The following is a 24,173-nucleotide window of genomic DNA, read 5'->3' on the forward strand; positions in this document are numbered from 1 at the left end:
TCCTGGCTGCCCTCCCATCACCGTCTCTGCTGCCCTGCCTGGGGGGTGGGCCAGCCCCAACAATCACCACTAGCCCTCGCTGCCATGTGGCCAGCCTTCTGCCAACCAACCGCCTGGAACCCAGGCTCTAGGGAGAGGGAGAGGGCAGCCCAGGAGAGGCCCCAGGCACCAGCTCAGAACCATCTGGCAAATGGTTCCCCAGAATCATACCTGGCAACCCTCAACCCAGAGACCTCAGGGCCCACGGCAGCGGGCTCTGACATCTCCCATCGGTCTCCACTTTGCACTCTGTCAGGCTGCTCTGTTTTCAGAGAAGCACACCTGTGGGCACAGCTGTAACTTGCCTGCCTCAGGTATGAGTCATTCCCTCCAAGTTCCCTCTGCAAGGAGTGCCCTCACCACTCTTCCCGCCTACCTGTGCCCTGGATCTCATCCTCCCTGCGCTGACCCACTGGCAGACTGCAGCCGACCTCCCCTGTTCCCGCCCTGAGGGTGTGTAAGCCACTCTCCCACCAACCGGTCCTGGGCCTCCTGGAAGGGCTACTTTGTGTGACACATGTGCTACCGCCCCAACTAGATTGGAAGCCCCCGAGAGAGCAGGAAACTGCAGGACAGGCAAGCACAGCCTTGGGGCCACACAGACCTAGCCTCAGATTGTGCCTCTTACTGTGTGACCTCGGGTAATTTCCTCACTTTCCCCATGGGTAAGATGGGGCTAGTGCATACCTTAGCCTCCTGTGGGCGGACTGCCCTCCCGTATAAAGCTGCTGGTTCCAATTAGGGCAGGGGCTGGGTGGGGGTGGGGGTGATTAGTTCACTGCTCCATTCCCAGAGCCCAGCAAAATGCCTGGCACACAGCAGGCATTCCATAAATGTCGAACGAATATTGTTTGGATGATTGGATTAATTTCCCTTCCTTCACCCCCAATTTGTGGCAGGGCCTCTGTTTGATATCCCTTTGTGCTCCTGACTTTTCCCTAGTCCCTAGCATCTCCAGGTTAATCTGCAGGATTTCTGCTCTGTGGGTTCTGCGTTCACAAAACTCATGACCAAGACAAAAGCGACTGACCCAAGGGCAAGACCCCGTGGACCGGAAGGGAGTAGTACTCTCCTGCTCTAAGCAACTCCGCAGCCCTGGGCGAGTCACGGGGCTCACCTCTCCAATGCGATGAGCACCTGCAGGGGCCTACAGCCCTTTCCGACTCAGACTCCGCAGGTCCCCCTCGGCCCTGTGACCCTCCTCTCCCCTCCGGCCTCACGCTGGGTCAAGGCACAGAGGCGGGCACTGTACAGGCCAGGCTGTGATGCAGACAGCCAAAGGGCCTAGGGGTGATTTGCCGAGGGTGTGGATTTGGTTTCTGCCCCAGGGAAAGGAAGTCTCAGTCAACCCTGGTATCTTTTTTGAGGGCATCAGGGAATGCAAAGAAGCTGGGACGGGGATCAGGAACAGGCCAGTGGGTTCCTGAAGAACGGTCATTTCCACAAGAGGGGCTGGACCTGCCAACTTAGGAGCAGATCATGGTGAGGGCTGGGGTGGACGGAACAGAGTGCACATAGGTCTTGTTCTTCCAGCTGCTGTGTAACCAGCACTGGGGCCCGGGCCACACCCAGGCTCAAGGAAACTACTGGGGCCAGGCTATGGCCCTGTCATTCTCAGGCAGACCTAGGCCCCACCACCTCTTCCCACCCACCTGGGGTGGGGGTGCCCCAAGTGACAGGCCTAGCAGACAGGACTGCCGGGAAGAACATAAAAGAGGCCCAACCCAGGGAAGTCCTTGGCCTCACGCATGACCTTCCTTGTGCAGGACAAGGCCTGCCTGGGTGTTCAGTACGCTTTGTGCAGAGAGGTGGCGAGAGTCGTCGGACCTTCGCATTTTATAATGATGTGACCCAGACAACTTGATTTCTCAGCTTCAGTCTCTCGTCCCATAAAATGGAATCTTACCCCCGTCATTGGGACGCTTACATCAGATAACACACATGCAGCACGTTATGCCCTGCTCGACTCCTGGAAGCTGCCAAGGAATGGAGTTTTCTTCCTTAGCACAGCAGCCAGGCCCAGACTGGGTCACTGCCGTCACCCTGCAGGAGCCACAAGCCCAGGACTCTGAAGTCCTGGGCAAGAAGAGTTGCTTTGGCCGAGCCGTGCCCTACCACTCCCAGCTTCCCGCAATCGATGGCGCAAAAACCCGAGCCCAAAGAAGAAAGTAAACAAACACACGGGAGAGCTCCGAGAGCTCGGTGTGGAAATGGAGCGCACAGAAGGAAAACATTAGGAGCACAACAGCTAGAAACGTCATCCAGTCCAGCAACCCCACGGCGGCTCCGGGATCAAAGCAGCCCGCACACAAGGCCGCATTCAGCTCCGCTCTGGTTTCTCCCCACGGTCGGGCTCACCCTGGGCCCTGCGACGCTGGCTCTCGGCGCTGCCTGTCAGATGGCTGCCCGATCCTGGGGGTTGCCCCATTCTGCCTGCGACCTGAGGGCTGAAACCTTCAGACAGTGATGGCGCTTTTCCACCCTCCCCTTTCACACAGAGCCTCACAGCCCCACCTGGTTCCCAGCACAGCCAAGTGCAGAACGAATTCCACAATCCTAAGCAGGAGGAGCCCTCTCCTGCCGGGAAGGAAAAGGACTGGCAAGGTCCCTGGCATCCAGATTTATTTTACATTCTCTTCCAGAGGGGACGTGGGGGTTGGAGGAGCTGGGGAGGCAGAAGGGCAGTGCGCCTCAGTCTCCCGGAGAACGCTCGGCGTAGGCCAGTCCTCTGAGGCCCAGCCCTTCCTGGGCCTTAACAGCAGCACGATGACACGCACAGCCCAGGGCTTGGCAGCCTGGGGGAAGAGGGGGCCTTCGAGCAAGACTTCTGGCCAGGCCTTGGGCACTAAGGAGGTGCTGTGTCTCCCTCCCACCTCACTCCCAACCCAGCTGGAAGCAGGAAGGCAAAGGGGGCAGTGGGCAAGCTGGAGTGAAAGGGGAGGAATCCGCTCTAGGCAGAGGCGGCCTTTGGTCTCTGTTAGGTGAGGGAGCTGGTTTTTGGTAGAGGAACCCCATGGGGGTGAAGCTGGGAGCCAGTCCCTGTTAAAGGAAACGCCATAGCAGGGCGGGGTGGGGGGCTCCAGGCTCTGGTCTCAAGAAGGCCTGGAAACAGTCTCCAGTTCAAAGCAGACCTCTATATTTGGGGAGTGGGATAGGGGAGGAAATAAAAAGGCTGCTGGAGGAATGTTTGTGAACTGTGGGTGGGAAGCAGTCCAGGGGGCTTTGAGGGGGGGCTCTGAAGAACAGCTGCTGGGGTTGTCTGCAGATGCCAGCAGCTCAGGTCTTGGGGAAGGAGGATGGAGGGGGGGGAATCCTCTCTCCCTCCTGTAAGTGCTACTGCTCCCCACCCCATCCTGGCTGGACTCTGAGTTGCCATGGAGACCACTCACACCGGAGCTACGTAATTTCCAGGGAATGTCCCAAATTTCTGGGTCCTCCGGGAGACACCTGAAAGAGAAAAAGAGAAAAAGCATAAACGGAATTCCCCAGACTTCTTGAGTAGGAATGTAGGGGTGAGTGACCTTCCCCCTACTGGCAGTGCCCGGAACTGCAGGTGGAGTCCCCGTCCCGGGGAGGGAGGATTTGTTTTACTCATTTCTGCCCCCTAGTGGGCAAATGGACAACGCTACACTTTCTAAATTCAAGGACTTGGAATTTGAGTCCCCTATAACTTGGCACGTAGCACTGGATTACTCCACCTTCCTCAGGAGAGCTAGGAAGCAGGAGTTTGAATCCAGAACTTAAATGTGGAGGAAACTCACTGATCTCACCTTCAATTTAGAGGTGGGACAGGCAGGCAAGGCTTAAAGAGAAGGCCAATGAATTCCCCAAAGCACTCTATTGCTTAGGGGAAGAGGTGGGAGTAAAATCCAGGCCTCTGGTCTGCTACAACCCCAAAGAAACCCGTGTTCTGGGGTGGAGAAGGGAGAATGCTAGAAGATATAGGAACGTAAAATGAAATTAAAGTCCTGAACCTTCCCTTTCTGGCAGGCTGGCATCCTGACTTCCTGAGGAGCAGGCCATGCTCACCCTGCCCCCAGGCCTTGCTGATACCGTTGCGCTGCCTGAGATGCCTCACTTGCCCTTTAAAGCCTAGCTCCCCCACCTCCTCCAGGAAGCCTTCCCTGACCTGCACTACCTAAAGTGATAACCACTAGCCACATGTAGCTACCGAGCACTTGAAATGTGCTGGTGCGGGGGCACCTGGGTGGCTCAGTTGGCTAAGCATCTGCCTCGAGCACCCCACTCAGTGGAGAATCTGCTTCTCCTTCTTCTGCCTGCCGCTCCCCCTGCTTGTACTCTCTATCAAATGAATAAATAAAATCTTTAAAAAAAAGAAATGTGCTAGTGTGACTAAGACATTGAACTTTCTAAACCTTTACTCTAAAAGCAGTTGTGGCTTTAATCCCACAAAAGTGGTGCTTTTTCTTTTTGTCTATATTTGCAAAACTTTGTGAGTGGTAAAAAAAAAAAATTCAAATGCAGAGGTGTACAGAGTAAACCAAGAATGTGCCCCCCAAGCCCACCCCCCGCCAAGGCAAGAACTGTTAACAAGTTAGTGCTCCATAATTGCAGGGTGTCTGAAACTCAGTCAGCAATGAGGTGCTAGGATTCAGATGAGAAAGGATGGGTTGCCAGGTCAAGAGACCGCCGTTGGGGCCACCTCTTCCCAGACAGCCTTGCCACGCTTTCAGCTCTGCTCAGGCCTATATGGCCCTGCCCACCCTGAGGAAAAGGCCATGTGAAGCCTGCTGGGCTGGTCACCTTGAACCAGGCCAAGGCCAACTTGAGGCTTCCTGCTTTAGTCTTTTGCCTGAGCTGCCCTAGGGCCAGCCCTGAGGACTGGGGAGCCAGCTGCAAACTGGGGGGAGTGGGGGTGATACATGGGTGTGAGACTTGAGGCTTGGCCCTTTCCATCAGGAACTTAGTGTTTCAGGGGACAGGCTCCTTCCCCCAAAACTGCTCCAGAGACAGGTATGCGGTGGGAAGGAGCAGGGGTGTGAGGATTGGGAACGCTGCTGCCCCGAGTCTGCACTGACTTCATCAATGACCTGGCCACTGGCAGGCAGTGGCAGCCCACCCAAATCTCCCCAGCAACCCCCAAGATACCCCTTTCTGACTGGCCCCACGGGTCATACCCCCCAGGACCCCCCAGCTATCCCACCCAGGGGTAGATACCCCCTTCCGGTCTGCCCCCCAGCCCAGCCACCAGGCCCACATACCCACAAACCAGCCGTCATCACACTGCTGCATGACATCCACCCGGTCCCCCTCCCGCAGCTCCAGCTCGTCCTCATTCTGGGGCCTGTACTGGTACATCGCCCGATACCTGTGGGAGACAGCATCATGGCAACCACTGGAGCCTGGCCCCTGCCTCAGACCAGGCCCAGAGAATCTAACCCAAGTGTTGCCACATCCCCTTAATTTTACAGATGATCCCATTAGCCCCTGGCCCAGCTCCTAGAATGGTGACTCTGGCTTCAATGCATCCCCCAGGCCTGCTCCTTGTGCTCCAAGCCCTACCCACCCCAACCCCTCCTCCTTGGAGCTCCCACTGCCTTCAAGTCTGTTCTACCAGTTCCCACACTTCACACACACATGCACTGACCTCAGGGCTGGAAACCCAGTGAGGAGACGGAGGCCGAAGGGCAGAGAGTGGGAGGCTTGCTTTAAGGCTATAGGGCTGGCAGGGACAGGTCAGGACCATCACAGACAAGTGGCCCCCCACCAAATCATCCATTAGTGCCGGCGGTACGAGTTTACCAAATCCGTCTTAAGGTGGAAGGACCAGGCTATGGGGGCGGTCAGTGTGCTCAGTACTGCCTGTCAAGCAACACTCCACCCCTGACCAAGCGTCCCCAGATGGTACTCACGGGGTCCAGTGTATCTGAGTGGTGTTGGGGGGAATTCCCAGGTCCAGGGGACGGCTGGAGCCTCCAGGATGAGACAGAGCTGACCCAGGGGTGCTGAGACCCTGGGGGTCCATAGGAGGAAAGGCAGGCACACACGAGCATGAGGGAGGAGAGTGCCACGGGCCCTCCCACCTTCCCTGCAGCAGCATTTCTCATCCTGTCCCCATCTTATCCTCTCAATCCCCAAGGCACAGAGAGGTCTGTTTGACCATTTCGCTTCACAGGCGTGCAGAAGCTGAGGCCCAGGGAGGGTAGATGTCTGATTCTAAAGGCCAGCCCAAAGCTGGGGACGGGAGGCCGTGCCGCTCACATCAGCTTGCGGAGGGAACGGATGAGCGCAGGCGCGAAGGCACCTGTTCACGGGCTACCTCAGCATGAGGACCAATGAAATCTTTTACCCATCAGGGACTACAAACTTTTAGTTCAAACGTACCCAAGTACCCTCTCCAGGGGGGAATTACTACCACTGTTCCACAGCTGAGAAAACCCAAAGCCAGAGAGGGTAAATCACCCGCCCAAGGTCACACGGCAGGTGAATGGCAGTCTTCTGACCCCCACGTGACCGTGTCGCAGAAACTGATAAAGGCAGATCACAAGACTGGAGTCTATAGGGTCAGGAGCCCTGCACTGGCTTTGGGGTCACACCTAGAGCTGGCTGGCCCACGCCTCCCCCGCTACAGCTGCAGCTCTGAGGGCCACAAGGCAAGGGTGGCTCTGCACGCAAGGCTCTGCCCAGCTCTCCCACTGCTCTGTCCTGGGGCAGACCAGGAAGGATTCCAAAGTGCAAACCCACCAAAGGAATGGAGGAAACAGTGTGCGGAGCAGGCTCAGTTCTCTGGTCTGAGGCAGGTCACCCTACCTGGGTCTGGGCTCCGGGCTCCTGGGTGGGGAAGGAGAAGCCGGTGCGGCGGGGGGAGGTGGGATCCACTGGGCTGTGTGGCGTTAACGGGGAGCCAGAGTGACGAGCCAGACGGGCGGTGGTCAGGCGGGGAGACGCAGGGAGCTGGGGACCGTCGTCACAGATGCGGAGCCGGGGTTCGCGGTACACCTGCACGTAGCTGGCGGGGAAGATGCCCTGGCGCCCTGTGCCTGAGATGCGCCCCTCGTACCAGTTCTCGTTCACCTTGCGGATCAGGCAGATGCGCTCCCCCTGGGGGTGTAGAAGGGCATGAGCGCCTACAAGGCCCTCCTGGGCACCATGACCCGAGGGGGCCCTGGGGTCTGTCTCCAGTAGACCTAGCGCCTTGCACAGAGCAAGCCATCTCAGAGCAGGTCAGCAGGAAATCACATCATGAGGCAGTGGTAGTGGGGAGCCGAGCCCAGGCTGCCTGAGGGAGCCCAGAAGTCTGGGCTCTTCCCACAACATTCCGCACTGGGTGTGGGTCAAGTCCAGCCTCTTTGGGAAGCCTACCCGACACCTACCCCTCGGACTTCACAGCATCCTCTCCCCAGCTTTCTGGTGGCTATTAACAGATTGGGCTCTGCCAGTTCCAAGCCGTGCAGCCCTGGATCAGTTACTTTGCCTCTCTGAGCCTGGTTTTCTCACGTGTTTAGTGGGGATAACAATCCTGTTGCTGTGAGGAGCAAAGGCTGTCAGTGGCAGCCTGGCAAGAAGCACTGCACAGGCACGAGCCACCACTGTCATGACATGGTCCTGTCCCCGCCTCTTCGCTGGGTGAGCCATCGCCAGTGCCTCAAAACACAAACTCTCTGAGGGCGGCCAGTGTGTCCTCCAGCCCACATGCTCACTGACATTGGGTGAGGTGGCCCTGGGGAGGGTGGTCTCCAGCCATCTCCTGCCACCCACCTCTCTCCATCCAGCCACCTCCTTCCTTCTCTCTCCTTGGGGCCACCTCTTCCGGAGGACATTCACAAGGGGCATGCATGGCCTCTGCCCCAGAAATCAACCAAACGGAGATCAGTTCCCTGTTTTCTGGGACATTTCTCAAACTTACTTCGACCATGATCTACAGGGAAAAATATGCCCTAATAACAAGCCAGTACACACGTGCATGGGTATATATGTAGCCGCTTAAAAGTTTGATCAGATACCCTTTCTACATGCAGGACATTCTAACATTTCCATTCTGTTCTTCTAAAAATGCTGACTGCGATCCTCACAGCCTACCAAACTGCAACTGAAAAAAAATCCACAACTACTCTAGAAGTTTCAAACTTTAAAAAAAAAAATAGGCTAAATGAAGGGAAACATATCCAGAGAGATTAGGAAAAATTTTAAATACTGTGTGAAAATGGGCACACGTGACTCTTTAAAAAGATGCTTTTAATACACATATTTACCTATGTCTTCACCGCCCCCCCGGCCCCCCACTTCCTGCCGGGCCGCACCTTGCGGAAGGACAGCTCCACCTCCAGATCCCCCTTGAAATTGTACTGGGCCACAGCTTCTCCATACTCCAGCACCTGGTAGGTTGGGGGCTTGATGGGCTTTGGGATCTCATCTGCAGGCAGCACCTGCAGGAAGAAAGGTCACGAGAAAGACTCAGCCCAGGCAGCAACTGGGCACAGACCTGGGGCTCCCAGGGGAGTGAGGTAACAAAGAGATGATGGTATGAGCGCGATCTGCCCCCAAGGCCAGCGAGGTCACGGACACCAGACACAAGCGTGGGGGTGGCCAGGGTGAGCACAGCCAAAGGGTGGTTAGTCCCAGAAGGCCACTGGAGGAAGAATTCCCCCTAGAGGTGTGGAGTAGGCAATGTCAGAGCAAAGATGGAAGCCAGTCCTAACACAGAGCTTAAAATGGAGGCCATAAGTAAATGAGGAATTTCAAAAAGCAGGGCACACCTCATCTGAAAGTGGGGATCTAACATTTTATCACGGCTGAGAACCAAATGTCCCTCTTTCCCTCCCTTCTACTGCACCTGGTGCCCAGAATCCCCATGTTCTCTTTGCTTCACCCTACTCATAAAAAAAAAAATCAAGAAGCTAATAAACTAGTTCATACTGAGATGTAAGTTACTGATACCAACTAGTTCATACTGAGATGTAAGTTACTGATACCAACTAGTTCATACTGAGATGTAAGTTACTGATACCATGGAAATCTGGCTATACCTTGTGGAATTCCAGAATCAGAGCGAGGTTCTGAAGGTAGGGGAGGCCTACTGATGCTTATGAAATCGAGAGCCCGAACTAAACAACAACCCAATCCAGGGGTCAAAGAAGTCACAAAGGAAATAAGAAAGTAGTTTGAGTTGAGTGAAAACAACAACAACAACAAAATATCGAAATCTGTGCGGTGTAGGTAAAGCAGTGCTTAGAGGGAAATTTATATCATTAAATGCTGATATCATATTTTTAAGTAAACTCTACCCCCAATGCTGGGCCCGAACTCACAACCCCAAGATCAAGAGTTGCATGCTCTACCGACTGAGCCAGCCAGACACTTCTGGATCTTGCACTTAACCACTTGTCTCTGAACCTTAGCAAGCATATCTGTAAAATGGGGATGACTGATCACTTCTCAGGTTAATGAGAGGAACGATACACATGAGGGAAGTGATGAATATATATGTGATTTGTAAGCTGTCACACACTTCGTGCCAGTTGCCCTCAGGATCCTTCCCAAAGACAGCGTGAGAGAGATGGATGCTGAATGGTGAAAGTCTGGGCTGGTGGCCTCTGGCGCAGGAGCGGGGTCATGTGGTTCTCCATGGGCTCATTTAAGAAACATGTCCTGAGTGCAGGCAAAGCACTGGGCCCAACCATGCGGGAGGCCAAGGGCATGAATGAGGCTGACTTGGCCCCTGCCCCCTGGAGTTCACAGTTTTACCTATTAAGAAGCCGGTAAGATGTGGGGGAGCAATCAGCTCCACAGAGGGGCTGTGCAGGGATGAAGGGGTCTGTACTCTTAAGTCTCTGCAAACGCATGCACCCTCCCAGCTGGGCTCCTGCTTGCTCCTCTGCTTACCTCCACATAATTAGCAGGGAAGATGCCGAGCCGGCCATGGTGCTCCCCCTCCAGCCAGTTCTTGTCCACCTCCTTGTGGATGTAGACAATATCACCCTTCTTCAGAGTCAGCTCCCTGCAGGCCAGGGCAAGGACGTACAGCAAGGTGAGGTCCTCCCACTCCTTCCCTTCAGACCCTGTCTAGTGCACCCAGAGTCTCTTCCACCCTCGGGGGGAGGCCGAGGCAGCCCTGTCCTCCCTCTCCTCCCATAGGGTGCTGAGACATTTGGGGGGGGGGTTGGAGAGAAGGGCACTTACTTGGGGGACTGTGCCTGGAAGTCAAACTTGAGTCTGGCAGCCTTCCTCTGGGCAGGGAGAGAGGACAGAGGGAGTCACCTTAGTGAAGCAGGTGGCAGGTCTAGAAGAGCCATCACAAGAGCCACTCCAGATCCCCATGCACCCTGACCCTAATGCTCCCGCCCCTCCTTACCTTCTTCTCTTCCTTCCTGGCTGGGCTGCCCCCTCGTTCAAAGGCACTAGGGTCTGTGAAAAAGTGCTACCTCAGCTTGGGAAGGCCATGTCTGGGGGGTGGTGTCGGGTTGGGGTTCTGTTCCCCCCATCCCAGGACAGGGCCAGTGTTAGCAGGGGGCTCTATGACCGTCCTCCTCCCGCCCCACCCCCAAGGAGCACCAGCATATCGGATGCACGGTGGCCGGCCTCTGGGCGAGAAAAGAGCAGGATCTGGTCCTTACCTCGCGCCGAGGAAGGGTAGACAAAGTCCCTGCGACCTAGGAAGGGGCTTGCTCCATCCGCCATTCTGTGGGGGCTCAGGGGCCGGGAGGAACCCGGGTAAAGTGCATTCGGGGAACTGGAGCTCCAGGCGGGGGCCGGGCTGCGCGGCCACACAGTGCGTGAGCCACCTGTCTGGGGCCTCACACCCTACACCACTCACCCCTGCCGCCCCAATATCACCCCCTGTCTCCCGCCGCTTCCTCCCAAGGCGTCTCCCACGTCCCGGGCCCTCAACAGGATGTCCTACTTCCCCAGCAGTCGCGGCCGGGAAAGGGTGCGGCCTGGGGCCGCGGGAGGCGGGAGGGCGCGTGGGAAGCGCGAGGCTCCGCTGGCCTCGCTCCGCCGCCGGCCGCGGCCACCCAGTCCTCGGGCGGGGACAGTTTCCCTCCGCGCCCACCCGCCGGCCTCCAGGCTCCTCCTCCCACGCCCTCTGCGGTGCTCGCCCCCTCCCCGCGCGGCCGCCGCCGCCCCGCGCCACGTCCCCCGCGCCCGGCCTGGCCACTCACCGCGCGGGGGGCCGCGGCTCCCGGGACCGTCGGGGCACTTGGGAGCTCTGTGCGGGGAGACGGGGCGCGGTCAGGGCCCGGGACTCCGGGTCCCCGCGGCAGCCGAGGCCGCCGCCTCCGGAAAAGTTTGCGGCTCTGAAGGGCAGGAGGGGTGGGGAGGGGTGGGAGGGACGCGGGGTCCTAGAGTCGCCCGCGCAGGAGGGCGGGCCGGCCGGGAACCCGGGAGGAGCCGAGGAGCGGGGGGAGGAACCGTGGGGTGGCGGAAGAGGGGAGGCCGGCCCAGGAAACCGGGGCCGGGTAAGGGTTGGGGTCCCCGCGGACTGAGGTCGGGGGTGGGGCGGCGGGGCGAGGTGGGGGCGGGGAGCCCCCGGCACCCGGACGTCAGGCTGACGTGGAATCGGCCTGAAAGGGTTCTTAGGGGTCACTTGGAAAAGTCAACGCCCTGCATTTTATAAAGGAGACTGCAGTCAGGGATGAAGTCCGTCCAAGGTCGTGCCGAGTGCGGCTGGAGGCGACACCTCTGCTCTGCCCGTCCCTCCCAACCACGCTCCGCTGCTGTGCGGGGGGGGGTCTCCGGGTCCCAGAATCACCCAGGAGGGGACTGGGAGACCGGTACCTTGGGGGACGGCTGCCGGGTCTCAATTGCCCGCAGATCTTTGTCCAGCTCCGCGCTCAGCTTGGCCAGCTCTCTCTCCAGCAAGACCTGGGGGCGGATTATGGGGAGAGACTTGGGCAGTGGGTGGGTAGGGGGCACAGTGGGGGAGCACTGATGGAAGGTCAGATGTGAGAAACTTAGTGGGCAGCAGGTCAAAGCAAAGCACACTGTGCTTGGGTAAAGGGCAGGCTCAGGGCCCGGGGCCAGGACCCGCTCCCTGCCTGTGGGCCTGCCCGGAGCGGTGTCTCAGGGTGTCAGGATGGCCCTTCCACAGCTTCTCACTGGCCCTCGCATCCGACCCAGCTCACTCATCCCTACGCACATGATAGTACCGTAGTACTTCCTGATAGTGCCTTTTGTCCTGTCACTTCTCTGTTCAAGAGCCTATAAAGCTCCTTATTTCCTCTCTCAAGTCTTCTGCGGCTTTCCACAGCCTGTACTCCACCTGCTTTCCCTCCCACTGACCCTCCAGCCTTTGCTCTGCACTCCCCCATTGAGCGCTCTCTCTGCTCGGCCAAGCCCTCCCAACTCAGAGAGCCCAGCTCCACCTCCAAGAATACTTCCTGACAAGTCCACACTGACCACTTCCTTCTCTGCTCCTGCTTTGGTCAATAGACACGTATTCAACACCCATTTGAGTGCATACTGTAATGCCAGGCACTGTCCCAGGTGCTGGGGATATAGAGGTAAACTGTATGGGACTGGAGAGGGTCAGAACTTTGGGTCTGTGGCCTTTGCCCATGGTCACTGGGGCTAACACCACCCAGAAGTCTCCCTCATTCGTCCCCCAGCATAGCTGTTTCCCTCCCCCTCCACCCTATCCTGCGGCACTCACCTCAATGGGCTGGGAGGGCTTCTCAACAGGGTCATCCACTAGCGGTTTCTTGGGCTAAGGGTGGGAAGGGTGAGTCAGAGGGGTGAACTCTCTTTCCAAAATGCACTAGCTAAGGAGTATGTCCACTCTCAGAGGGACAGCAGGACACTCACCTTCTGCCCAGTCTCTAGTTCTTGCAGAAACTGGTTCCAAGAATCTTCCGTCCAGACATTGTCTGCTTTCTCTTGGCGTCTGGGCACCTGCATGGAAGTAGGTGGGCATCAGCTTGAGCAGAGGGGTACCAAGACACTCTCCAGGCTCAAAAAGCAGGCTTGTAGGCCACCGCCTCACCCCTCTGCCTGCCAGTGCCCTCCTAAGGATTCTGGGCTCTCCCAGCTGCACAAGACAGGCCCCCAACTGAAAGGGCATTATCTGTGCTCTTAGCAGAGGGGTCTGGCCGAAGAGCACAGTGCCAGGGGCAGTGAGGGGAGGAGGCTGGGCAGGCTACCTGATTTGGGGTCTGGTGTAGGGAGGATGCTCCAGGATTACAGTTGAAGGTGCTTCTAGGAAACTCTTCAGAGGGGTCCCAGCTTCTTCTAAAGAAAGGGGAGCACATCTCTTCAGTTTCCTTTTAGGGAGACTAAGGAGTAAGTGAGAACACAGCCCTGCACACGCTACCACCACCCTCTGCCCCCTGCTACTGACAGCCTATGAAAGCAGTGTTACACAATGGAAAGTTATGCGCCCTGAGTTCAAATGCCAGCTCCACCACTTAGCTGTGACCTTTTGGCAAGTGACTGAGCTCTCAGAACCTCAGATTCAATACCTGTAACATGAGAAGGAGTCCCACCTTGGTGAGGGTATGGCCAAGCTCAGGTGAGGGAACATCTGTGAACCGCCCAGAAGGCCTAACACAGGCATCTGCTCCATGAGAGGCCAGTCCCTCCCACTGGCCTTAGTGAAATACCCTGCATGTGTGTTCAGTCTGGCCCCACAGCTGTGGCTATGTATGTCTGTGCAGCTTTGATGAAGCTGGTCTTCCTGGCTGTCACAGCCGAGCGGCCTTGCACACATGCCCAAGGGTGTGGGTGGGACTACCTCCCAGTCCAAGGAGAACCAGGCAGGGCAAAGGGCCTGCAGCCCTGACTCGGGAGCCCTGGGCAAGCTATTTCTGTTCCCTGTGCCTCAGTTCCCTGGGGGTGCTGCAGTCAGTGATGTCATCTGTGAAACCACTCCAGCCACCAAGGCTCCACACTGTCACATTTGCCTTCGTTCCCCTCCAGGGCTCCTTTCTTGGCTGGCTTAAGTGTGCCAGACTCTGTTGAGTCTGGACGTTTCCACCACTGTACCAAGCTTATCAAATGACGGAATGTCTGACGAGGGTCAGGGTTTATTGGGTGTAACTATGACTCTATTTTAGAAATAATATTAATAATACCACTGGTAATGAGGATAGAATACATCGTTCCTAATTTAGGGAGCTCTAGTCATAATTGAGCCTGTATATTAATAATACTCGTGGAGGGGCGCCCGGGTGGCTCAGTTGGTTAAGTGACTGCCTTCGGCTCAGGTCATGATCCTTGAATCCTGGAATCGAGCCCCATGTCAGGCTCCCTGGTCAGCATGGAGTTCGCTTCTCCCTCTCCCTCTGCTCCTCTCCCTCTGTTCCTACCTCCGCTCATGCTCACGCACTCTCTCTGTGTCTCTCTCTCAAATAAATAAATAAATAAATAAATAAATAAATAAATAAATAAAATCTTTTAAAAAATAATAACACATGGAGACTTGCTATGTGCCTAAACCCTCACAACCACCGTGTGGTCCCCTCAGCAGCTGGCTGAGACTGGTAAAGTTGCCCAGTGTCACATGGCTATTGGCAGCACACCAGCTTGAATCTGAACTTGGATTCAAATCTTGAGCTCTTAGCCTCTATCTTATTAATTATGCCAAGAGCCACAGGCCAGGTATGGCCACGCTCATGAGGGTAATCCCTTCCTGTAAAGGAATAAGAAACTCATTGATTTCACTTGGAGGCAAAGCTGCTGATTCTCAAGGTCTGGTTGAGCCCCCCACCCCGCCTCCCGCCAGGTCCCTGGAAGCCTGGGCTGGGCTTGCGTGGTTTGTGCAGAGCAAAGAGACTACATCCTTCACTTATGTGGAAGGGCTCCTCTCTCATCCTCATCTTCCCCCACTTGGGAGGAACATTGGGATCCTCTTACACCCTTTGTTTTCTCTCAGGCTTTGGAGTAAATGGCCACAGGTCCACACCTAGCCATGGGCCACCCTGCTCTCCACCCCATTATGACCTGTGGATCTTTGGCATGATGAGTTCCTCCCGCCAACCACAAAAGCAGCACTGGCATTCCTGACCAGGAATGGGTGCAAAGTCCACCCCAGCCCTTCATTCCCCTTTGGCCCTGGCAGGGAGGAGAGAGAACATCTGGAGTGGTGGAGACCCTAAGAAGCGGAGCGGCGAGATGGGGTGGGGAGATGCTGTACCATCAGTGGCCACGAGGGGGTGCCAGTCCCCGCCAGGAAGCCAGTGCCCCTCTGCGGCCCTTGGGCCCCCTTCCCAGGATGGCTCACCCACTCAGAGAAGAGGCCTGGCTTGGCCTGGCAGCCGGTCTTTGCGGGGGCCTTGGGTGCCTTGAGTCTGTAGAGGCGGCACAGGAGGAAGCCACTGAAGGTGGGAGAAGAGAGGCCAGGGGAGGTGAGAGCTGAGCTTGAGCGTACCTGGGTGAGCACTGAAGATTCTGACACCCACTCACTCCCATACCTGCTCCTGTGCGGCTTGTGGGAACAGGGTTGGGGGTGCTCTGGACCACTATGTGGGGGCTTTGCACCAAGAGCTTTACACTCGTCACTAAATCGTGACAACTCTGGGGCAGCTAGTGTCCCCATTTTACAGACGAGGAGAGAGAAGCCCAGAGAAAGCACAGCCAGGGCGAAGACACTCACTGGACAGTGAAGCTGAGGCTCTTCAGCGCCACCTCCCAGGGGATTTGGAGCTCACCGGAAATGGCCTAGGCGAACTTCTCAAGGTGAACTAAGCCAACTGGGGAGCCTCAAAGCCAGGCTTACAAGATGGGCAGATGCAGGCACTAAGCTGGGGCGGGCCACGCGGGCGGGCCACCCGCCCCCCTCACCTTTGGGTGATTCCTCAAAGGTCCAGTCCAGCTGCAGGTCTGCGGGAGCAGAAAGGACCAGATCAGGGGTGGGGCCGCAAGCGAGGATGGCGAGCCCCCTGAGGCTGCCTCAGCTACTCGCAGCCATCCTCCTGCCTAGAGCAGGGGCCGAGGGGCTGAGTCAGGGCCTGAAGAATGTCCCGAGGGAGGGAAGGAATTAGGAGGGCAGTTCTCTGGAGGGTTTGAAATGCCTCTGGCAGGCTTAGGGCCCAAGTGAGCCAAACCAGGCAGTGGGCTTGCCCAAAGCTCCTGCTCCTCCCTCCCGGCGTTCCCACACACAGCCTTTCCCTGACCTTTGTAAACCTGCCCTCACCACATCAGGTTGGGAAAATTCCACTTCCCCTTCTCTCCTTCCCTTTCTGCACCCGCTTCTCAATGCTTGTCCTTCCCCCTTTCCCTAGACCCACTCCTCATTGCGCTCACGACTTTCAGGGGCCTCCTAGGAAAAGCTACTGACCCACCAACGCACTTGAGCCCCTTGGCATGCAGACGTGCCACAACAGCACTTGTCTTAAATGCAGACCAGAATGCCTCTCTCCAGATCCCATACCATCCTCCAGCTCCCAGATTGTTTTGTTTTCCTTTGCAGCAAACAGTTGGCCATCACTAACTCACTGTCTCCAGTTCCCCTTTTTGGTAAGTAGGTTTTTAGCTCCACCACGATTGCCCCCACCGCTCTTAAGAAAGACCACAGTGACCTCCATGTCACCAAATCAAGATACTTGACCCATCAGCAACATCTGTCACAGTGGATCATTCCTCCTTGAAATTCCTTTTTCACTTGGCTTCAGGAAGACCCTCTGCTTTTCCTCTCTGTTGTACCTGCGTAGTCTCTCTCAAACCTCTGCACGTCCAAGTGCCTCAGGGCTCCGTGCTTGGGCCTCTGTCCATCTCCCCAGGCGATCCTGTCTAGTCTTCTGGCTTAAAAAGCCCCATCTACTGCGGGGATTCACACTAGAATTAGTTGGGGAGCTTTCAATCAAAATCTTCTTGTGTGATCCCAGGTGTTTCCATCTGCAGCGTAGGCCTCACCCCCTGAACAACAGACTTGCATATTAACTGCCTACTTGACCTCTCCGACCAGATGGACCTCAGCAAAAACTGAAGCCTCTTAGCCCGAAGCTGCCTCCCTGTTCCCTGAATTTGGAAGCAACATCCTTTGACTTGCTCAGGTTTCAAGTCATCCTTGATTTCTTTCCTTCATGCCACATCCAATCTATCAGCAAATTCTCATGACTGTCTCCAGAATCCCACCAGGCCCGCTGCCACTACCCTGCTCTGAGACACTGTTGGCCTCTCCCCTGGATGAAAGCCGGGCCCCCTAAGCGGTCCGTTGTGTCCTCCACTGCCTCACGTCCTCTCCAAGCGGGCCTCAGAGTGAGCCTCCAGAGCATGTCACTCTTTTGCTCAGAACCTCCCCTTGCCTCCTCAGCTCTTGCAGAGTAAAAGCCAAAGCCCTGATCAGGCCCCAGAGGCCCTCCATGACCAGATCCCATGACTCTGACTCCGTCTCCCACCAATGCCCCTGTCACTCCAGTCCAGCCTCTCCTTGCTGCTGCAGAACCGGCCAGGTCCGCTTCTGCCTCTGGGTCTCTGCTCCTCCCCTGGCTCTGCAGGGCTGGCTCCTTTCCTCCCTCAGCTCTTGGCTCGGATGCCACCTATCTGGGCCTTCCATGACCAGCCTGTACTGGGCACTGCCCTTTCCTTTTTCTCCCTTGCCCTCACCACCATCTGCCGTATTACATACGTGTCTGTTTATTCTCCCTCTGTCTTAAGCGTCACTGGGGCAGTGACATTCTTTTTTATTCCCTGTCTCATCTTCAGCACCTAGAATGTGCTCAGCACACCGTAAGTGCTCACTACTTAGTCAGGGGACTGACTGAACATATGAGTGACCTCATGGCTTCCCGGTACTTTCAGAGGAGACCAGGGACGGTGTCTGGTCATTGTCCAGAAGGACAGAAAGGAGTTAGGAGGCTCCTCCCCTTTGGCCTGTTTTAGGGAGGACCCACCACTGAGCCTGGGGTGGGTGGAGAAGACCTCCCTGAGAGGCTAAGTTCCCTTTTCTGCCCCCCCCTTCCCCAGCCCCAAATGCCAGAGCCCACTCAGCAGAGAGAGGGCCCTGGAAGGGTGTCTCACCTGGCATTTTCCGGTGAATCTGCTGGAACATTCTCCGGTACCAGTCCCTGGGGCTATCAACACTCTGGGACCAGAAAAGACAAAGTCAGGCCACCCTCTTAATAGGAAGCCACGGAAGTATTCCCTTCCTGAGTCCTTTCTCTGGCCACCCTTGAAGTGAGCAGGCTGTTGTGATAGGTCTAATAACAGTAACTTCATATAGCACATTACGTATGAATAAGGGGTGGAGAAGGATCTCCCTCAGTGATGATCCATCTCGAGGCTGTGAGATTTGGGGTGGTTTCTGGTTTTTCTCTTTGCTTTTCTATATCTCTGATGTTTCTACAACAAACATGTATTTCTAGGTAATGAAAAATAAATGCAATAATTTAGGGGTAGAATGGCATTTACAGTTCCTGCCCCCCTGAGACTGAAAACAGCCCTGGGAGGTATGTTACCAACTTCAGCTTCAGATGCAGAACTGAAGGCAGGTGGCTGGCTCAGGATAGGCATGGGAGTGGACGAAGGGCAGGCCCCTCAGAGCCTGGGCCCTGGCTCCTTCCATGCCTGCTGCAGTGTGTGAGGGCATCTCACTCAGGACTCTGCCGGCTCATTCACTCAGTGGCGGTGCTAGGCCCTGGAGCTATGAACAGAGGTGGTCCCTGCCCGGGGCAGCCCTAACAGCAGGGGCTCCCTTCCCCCCATAGACCACTTGTGCAATTCAGACCACAAGAATGCCTGTAATTTATGTTACTGATGACCACCCCCCCGAATCCATCATGGTGGAACCCCTGCTTTAGTCTGAAATGGTTTGGGTGCATTGTTGGTTGCTCCCACTTCAGTTCACAGAAGTGGAGCTTAGCATGGGTCCCTGGGCCCCATCTATCAGTGGCCCCCAGCCCTGGACTCACAGATCGGGGGGCAATAGGCATGCCGCTCTCATCCACAGGCCCGATTCCCTCATACTTGACCCAGCGCTTGTCCCGACGCTTGCTGTCCTTGGTCCACGTGGCTGACCAGTTCTGGGGATGCTGGGAGGCAGGGGTCTTTTGGCTCCCCGAGGGCCGGCTTCCAGGACCGGGCCAGGTCTGATACCAAGCAGGGTCTGTGAGGAACGAGCAACAGAATATTAGCAACAGGCAGGGGCCCCACCTGGACTGGTCTGTCTCTGAGCTCTTCAGAACATTGATCCCATGGGTTCAAAAGGTTCAACATCTCCTTGTTTGTTTGACTTGATGAGGCAGGCTCTTCCCCAACCCCAGCAGGACCACAGGCCTTTGTTTATTTTTAGTAAAAGTGAATGAAAATGGATTTTGTCTTGAGAAATCCGCGCCCGTGTCCACCCTGTCCTTTCTGTGGGCTGTCTCAAAAGCCTTCAGAATGAGGGCTGGGAATCATTACTTGCAGAGAATGCTGGGGACAGTCCTAGCTGGGAAGGCAGCAGCGTGTGGCAGAAAAGACGCTTGGCTTGAAGGGGGGACAAAAAGTTCAGACACCAGCTCTGCCAGCTGTGTGACCTGCGGCACAGCAAGCAACCTCTCGGTGCCTCCGTTTCCACGTCTGTAAGACGAGGGTAATCATGGCAAACATCCAGAGAGACTTAGTATGTGTGACCGTGCCCGCACAGTGCCTGACACATAGTCATAAGGCTCTTGCTAAGGGACAGAAACTCATTCACCAGACATGGCAACTGTGTCCTCAACTTCCCCAGAACCTTCAGCCCCCAAGTCACCAGAGTAGCCGCATAAGGCTGTTGGGGCTGGAAGGATCAGGGTTTGAATCTCAGCTGAGCCTCTGTGACTGAACATCTCTAAGACTCGGGTCCCTCACTGGGAAGAGGTCGATAATTGTGCTTTATCTTTCCAAGACATCAAGGGATTAAATGAGAGAAGGCTGGTAATGTGACTTTTCAGTGTCCCATATGTTCTAAGGTTCAACAATTGTTTGTTAAATGAGTAAACTACTTGACACAGTGCCGGTCTGCATGGAGTGCTCAATAAAAGACGTCTCCCTCCTCAGAAAAGGGGCTCCCAGGGTAGACCAGCACCCAGGAGGTCCTGAGATCTTCTGGACCCCATGGCCCAGGCTGGGATGACTTGTACGAGCCCAGGGGTTGACCGGCTCTCAGAGCTGCCTCTCCAAACTTCTGCTTGGCTGAGTACAGACTTGTGGGGTTTGGCCCCCTGCTCTTTCTACAACCAACATATGCTCACATCCCTCCACCCTTCCATCCCCAGTCCAAGCTATTCCCCAGACTGCTAGAGGTCCCCCTGCCTCCCAAGGCCGTGTCCCCTGCACACTTCCTTCCCCCAGCACTGGGTGGGGGGGCAGGAGGACGGGAAGGGATGCGTCAGCCCTCTCTCTCCCTCAGCAGATTTCACACTCACGGGCCATCAGTGCTCACACAGAGAAGGGCAGCTAGCTGAGCTCAGAGGCCCAGGACCTCAGGAGCCCTCCAGGCCCCTCCTGCCCATCACAGGGTGGTGCCAGTTGGCAGGGCCCAGGAGGCTCTGATCCCCCCCACCCCTGACGTGGGGCTTCTGGAACAGGTTTTCCCGAGCAGACCCACCTGGGTGCCGGGAAGCATCTCTCCTCTGGGGGAAGTACCCATTGCACACGGTCCTGGGCGCAGGGTCGTGAAACTGGAAATTAAGGGTGTTGGAGCCACCATTCCGGATCACAGGCACCTGTGGGGAGGGGCCAGGAGCAGCAGCTCAGGCCCGAAGGTTCCGCAGAAGCGTGGGAAGCATGGACACAGTTTACCCCACAGTGAGGGCTGGAGGGCCAGCCCGACCCCTTTGCAGGTAGCCAACTAGGCTCTCTAGAGCTATCTTCTGCCCCTTCCCTCCATTCCTTTAATCCTTCTGCTCCCCCACCTGTCCTTGGAGGTCCCCATCAACTCTGGGCCCACAGGAACCCTCTCCTCACTGTCTCACTCACCCGTGACCCCCGGGAGGACGACCCTCCGTGGGCCCGGATATTGCCGGGAATGAAGTCGTCCAGGCTTAGACCTGTGGGGAGGCTGCAGGGTGGGGCCTGCATGCTTGGATCAAGGTTGGAGGGCTCCGGGTGTGCCAGCTGCTCCTCTGTGTGTCCTCTGTGGGGAAGGAAGGGGGAAGGGAAAGCCCTGCTGGGCTCAGACTTCCTGTGCCCTCTGGGCTCAACCTTGGGGTTGGGGGAGGAGGGGACAGCTGTGGGAGGGGGTCAGGCCAGCTGGGGGGAGCTCAAGGACCCAGGAAACAGGCCTCTGTGGGCACTGGCCTGCAGGCTGCCCATGCTGGCTCCCAGAGGCACAATGGGCTGCTTGTTAGGGCCCGGGCAGGAGCTTTGGGTGGGAGTGGGGGAGGGGGAAGCTAGGCAAAGAAGAGGGAGGCTGGCCAGGAGTGGGCCTGCTGGACAAAGCCTCGGGCACACGGCCCGCTGGCCAGCCCCTCTGGGGCTCTCACCGCACAGTGCAGCCTGCTCCCCCAGAGGGAAGGCAGAGGGAACTGGGGCTGCTGGCAGAGGAGGGCCTGAGCATTCACGACTTTGTTTTAGTTCCCTCTGCCTCCTCCAGTCCCTCCGAGAGCATCTGCTTGCCAGCAGGCACAAGGGGTTACTTGGGCTGCGGGAGAGGCCCTGAACAACAGCAAGGCCACCTGCCTACTGCCCAACGGGGCCAAGGTTATGGGAGGGGGAGCATGTGGGGGCATTTCCAGGCAGCAGGAACCACTCCTTCTGAGCTCAAAGCAGTATCAGCTCCCTTCTTTGGCCTTCTTCCCTGGGACTGAAGTCTCAGAGGGCTCAGGGTGCCAGTGAGGGATGGGATGGAAAGCAAAGCAGTGGACAAGAGCCAAGTTAGACTTGCTCATGGAGGCGTGGTGCTGAGTGTCCCCCACCCCCACACACCACTTTCTTTTATACCTCCAGGCTGGTTTTGTCTTTTAAGATTTTTTTTAAGTAATCTCTGCACCCAACATGGGGCTTAAATTCACAACCCCAAGATCAAGAGTCGCACACTCTACCGGCTGAGCCAGCCAGGTGCTCCTATCCTCCAGAGGGTTTTTTGAACAGAGGGTCTATCTGGCAGCACCATGCCTGCCTGGCCAGCCTGGCTCTTCCTTCCCATGCAAAGGTTACTGCAGGCACCCAGGAGGGGGAGGTGGTCAGGCTGTCCCACAGGGCTTTTCTACCCTGCAGGCTGTGGTGCGGAGCCTGACCCTCCTCACCTGTGCAGCTGGACCCGACCGGAGCTGAGCCAGCCTCCACCACTGGGGCCGGACCCATTCTGGCATATGTGTTCGGAGTTAGGCTTGTGTGCGACTGCGGGGTTTGGGGGCTCACGAGAAGGCCCAGAGGGCCTGGTGAGGTGCTGTGTTTGTGTGTGGTGGAATGGGAGTGCAGTGCTGTGAATGTGACTCGTGGGAGATACCATGGGGGCGGGAGGTATGTGAGCAGCATGGGAGTTGTGGGTACAGAGGGATGTCAGCTGAATGGTAGTTGGGGGGTATGCAGTGGGGGTTCATATGAGCAACGCAACAGCAGACTAGAGGGGGTGAAGGTACAATAGGGGGCTGTGATTACTGCTGTACCCAGTTCCTGCCTAGGCCACGAGGGCTGGATGGTACAGACAAGGCTGGTGGCAGGTCCCTGTCTCTGTTCTGAGTGGGGATTTTTTCTGACATTTGAAAGACCCACTGGAGACATAGCTTTTCCATGCCCATCCCTGGCTGTGGGGGGAGTGAGGGCTGAGGCTGGAGGAGGGGCAGCTCACCAGCTGGATCCAATTAGGATTCTGACCAAAAGCAAAACATGCAGACACACCCCAGTTCCCGCTGTTCTCCCTCCCGTTGAGGGGGAAATTGAGGCAGGGGAGAGCAGGAGATCCAGAGGCCTGGGGCAGGCTGGCTCCTAGCAGCAACCCCTCCCTTCCCAGCTGACTGCTTGAAACCAAGTTGCGAGGTCAGCATCAGCAGTCCCAACCATCAGCTGACCCAGGCCTCCTTCCCTCTCCTCCTGTCCCACCCTTCCCTGTTCAATGAGAACTGCCCTCTAGTAGGATGGGGAAGACAGGCCGTCCCCCTATACCATCCAACTTTTCAGGGGTTGCTTCTCCTTGGTGGCCCAGCTTGCCCCTCCCCAACACTGTTGCCTGTGGCAGGCACCCTCCAGCGATAGACGGGGCACGTGGGGGAAGACTGCACCTTTTCTCTCAGTGGCTGTGCCAGGAGAAACTGAAAGGGACTTCTCATAGAGAGATGGGGGCATGGAGGCATTGGTCCTGCGTCTGGCAGAGGACAGAGAGGTGCCAGGAAATCTGAGGATAGGAGCACCTCTCAGAATTCTGGCAGTCCTTCACCCAAAGAGCTGGAAGATGTGAAGTCGCTCCACTGTCTGTAATTGGCAGACTCCTTTCCACCTCCAAGTATAGCCCTGACCTTGGGGGCTTGGCCTAGGAGCTCTTGCAGGTATTTTCCAGTTATGAGCCCACGTGGACAAAGACAGGTTTTCTTGAATTTCGCTTTTTCCAGATTGGACTTCTTTATCTCTTTCCACCCCGGAGTTGGGAACGAGGACCCCAGGGGGAGGGGCACTCTGCCTTCCCTTCGGGTTGGGCACGGGTCCCTCCCAGCCCGCGGGCCCCCGCCTCCTCTCTGCCCCCTCCCCTTCCCGGCACCTACCTTCCCCAGCGAGCAGGTGGCACGGACTGAGGACGCCGGGGAGGGCAGGAGCATCTCTGCCCGGCTCCTGCCTGGTGCGGCCGCGGAAGGCCCTCGAGGTGGGAGGGCAGGGAGTAGTTCGGGCTGTGCCGCCCGCCCTCGTGACCGGGTCAGGACGGGCTGCGCGAGGGAGGGCGCCCGAGGAGGAAGAGGGGGATCGACGGCCGAGGGCACGCGCAGGGAGGGAGGACCGCAACAGGCGCGCGGGCGGGCGGCGCAGTCTGTCTCCCTCCAATCTGCTCTGTGGGCCGCTCGCGTAGAGTGGAGGGGCCGGCGACTCCCTCTCCAGCTTGCTGGGCGGGGGCTCTGGCCGGCCGGCTGGGGCGTGCGAGTGCCCTCCGTCTGGGCGCGCAGCGGGGACGAAGTGGCCCCCTGCTGAGGGGGCCGAGCCGGCCGCGGGCGGCGCCGGGAGGGGCCGCCGAGTGTCCCCGGGGAGCCCGCTTTGGTTTCCCAGCTGCCTTCCCAGGCCCCCACCGCAGGGCTGGCGTCCGAGCGGTGTGTGTGTGTGTGGCGGGGGGGGGGGGGGGGGGGGGGGGGGGGGGG

The 24,173-nt window shown here is 57.2% G+C and overlaps 1 protein-coding gene across 6 annotated transcripts; it reads right to left on the reverse strand.

The window, feature by feature from the left end:
* Window positions 1–2,644: 2,644 nt before the first annotated feature.
* SORBS3 (sorbin and SH3 domain containing 3) lies at window positions 2,645–24,002 on the reverse strand. 6 transcript variants are annotated; one of them, XM_040626534.1, is made up of 21 exons: window positions 23,592–23,701; window positions 20,872–21,028; window positions 20,501–20,573; window positions 18,843–19,036; window positions 17,953–18,016; window positions 15,775–15,813; window positions 15,215–15,308; window positions 13,137–13,224; window positions 12,802–12,888; window positions 12,650–12,703; window positions 11,776–11,862; window positions 11,160–11,206; window positions 10,614–10,753; window positions 10,352–10,404; window positions 10,180–10,226; window positions 9,883–9,997; window positions 8,301–8,426; window positions 6,811–7,101; window positions 5,913–6,013; window positions 5,262–5,368; window positions 2,645–3,486 (listed from the first exon to the last, which is right to left on the reverse strand). In XM_040626534.1, the coding sequence occupies exons 2-21, from the start codon at window positions 20,971–20,973 to the stop codon at window positions 3,425–3,427; spliced, it is 1,971 nt and encodes a 656-aa protein (XP_040482468.1). In that variant the 5' UTR covers window positions 20,974–21,028; window positions 23,592–23,701; the 3' UTR covers window positions 2,645–3,424. The 6 variants fall into 6 exon arrangements, with proteins under 6 accessions (XP_040482468.1, XP_040482467.1, XP_040482466.1 ...); XM_040626533.1 differs by having other exon boundaries at window positions 15,215–15,281; window positions 20,501–20,618; XM_040626532.1 differs by having other exon boundaries at window positions 20,501–20,618.
* Between the last annotated feature and the right edge of the window lie 171 nt (window positions 24,003–24,173).

Source organism: Ursus maritimus, unplaced genomic scaffold, assembly GCF_017311325.1.
Source record: "Ursus maritimus isolate PB19 unplaced genomic scaffold, ASM1731132v1 scaffold_11, whole genome shotgun sequence".
NCBI lineage: Eukaryota > Metazoa > Chordata > Mammalia > Carnivora > Ursidae > Ursus > Ursus maritimus.

Coding starts and splice junctions, on each gene's coding strand:
- SORBS3 (XM_040626532.1), bottom strand. CDS start 20,973: ATGCAGGCCCCACCCTGCAGCCTCCCCACAGGTCTAAGCCTGGACGAC. Junction 11,863..12,649: donor AGCCCTCCCAGCCCATTGAG/GTGAGTGCCGCA, acceptor ATCCGCCCCCAG/GTCTTGCTGGAGAGAGAGCT. Junction 5,369..5,912: donor ACTCAGATACACTGGACCCC/GTGAGTACCATC, acceptor TGTCTCCCACAG/GTATCGGGCGATGTACCAGT.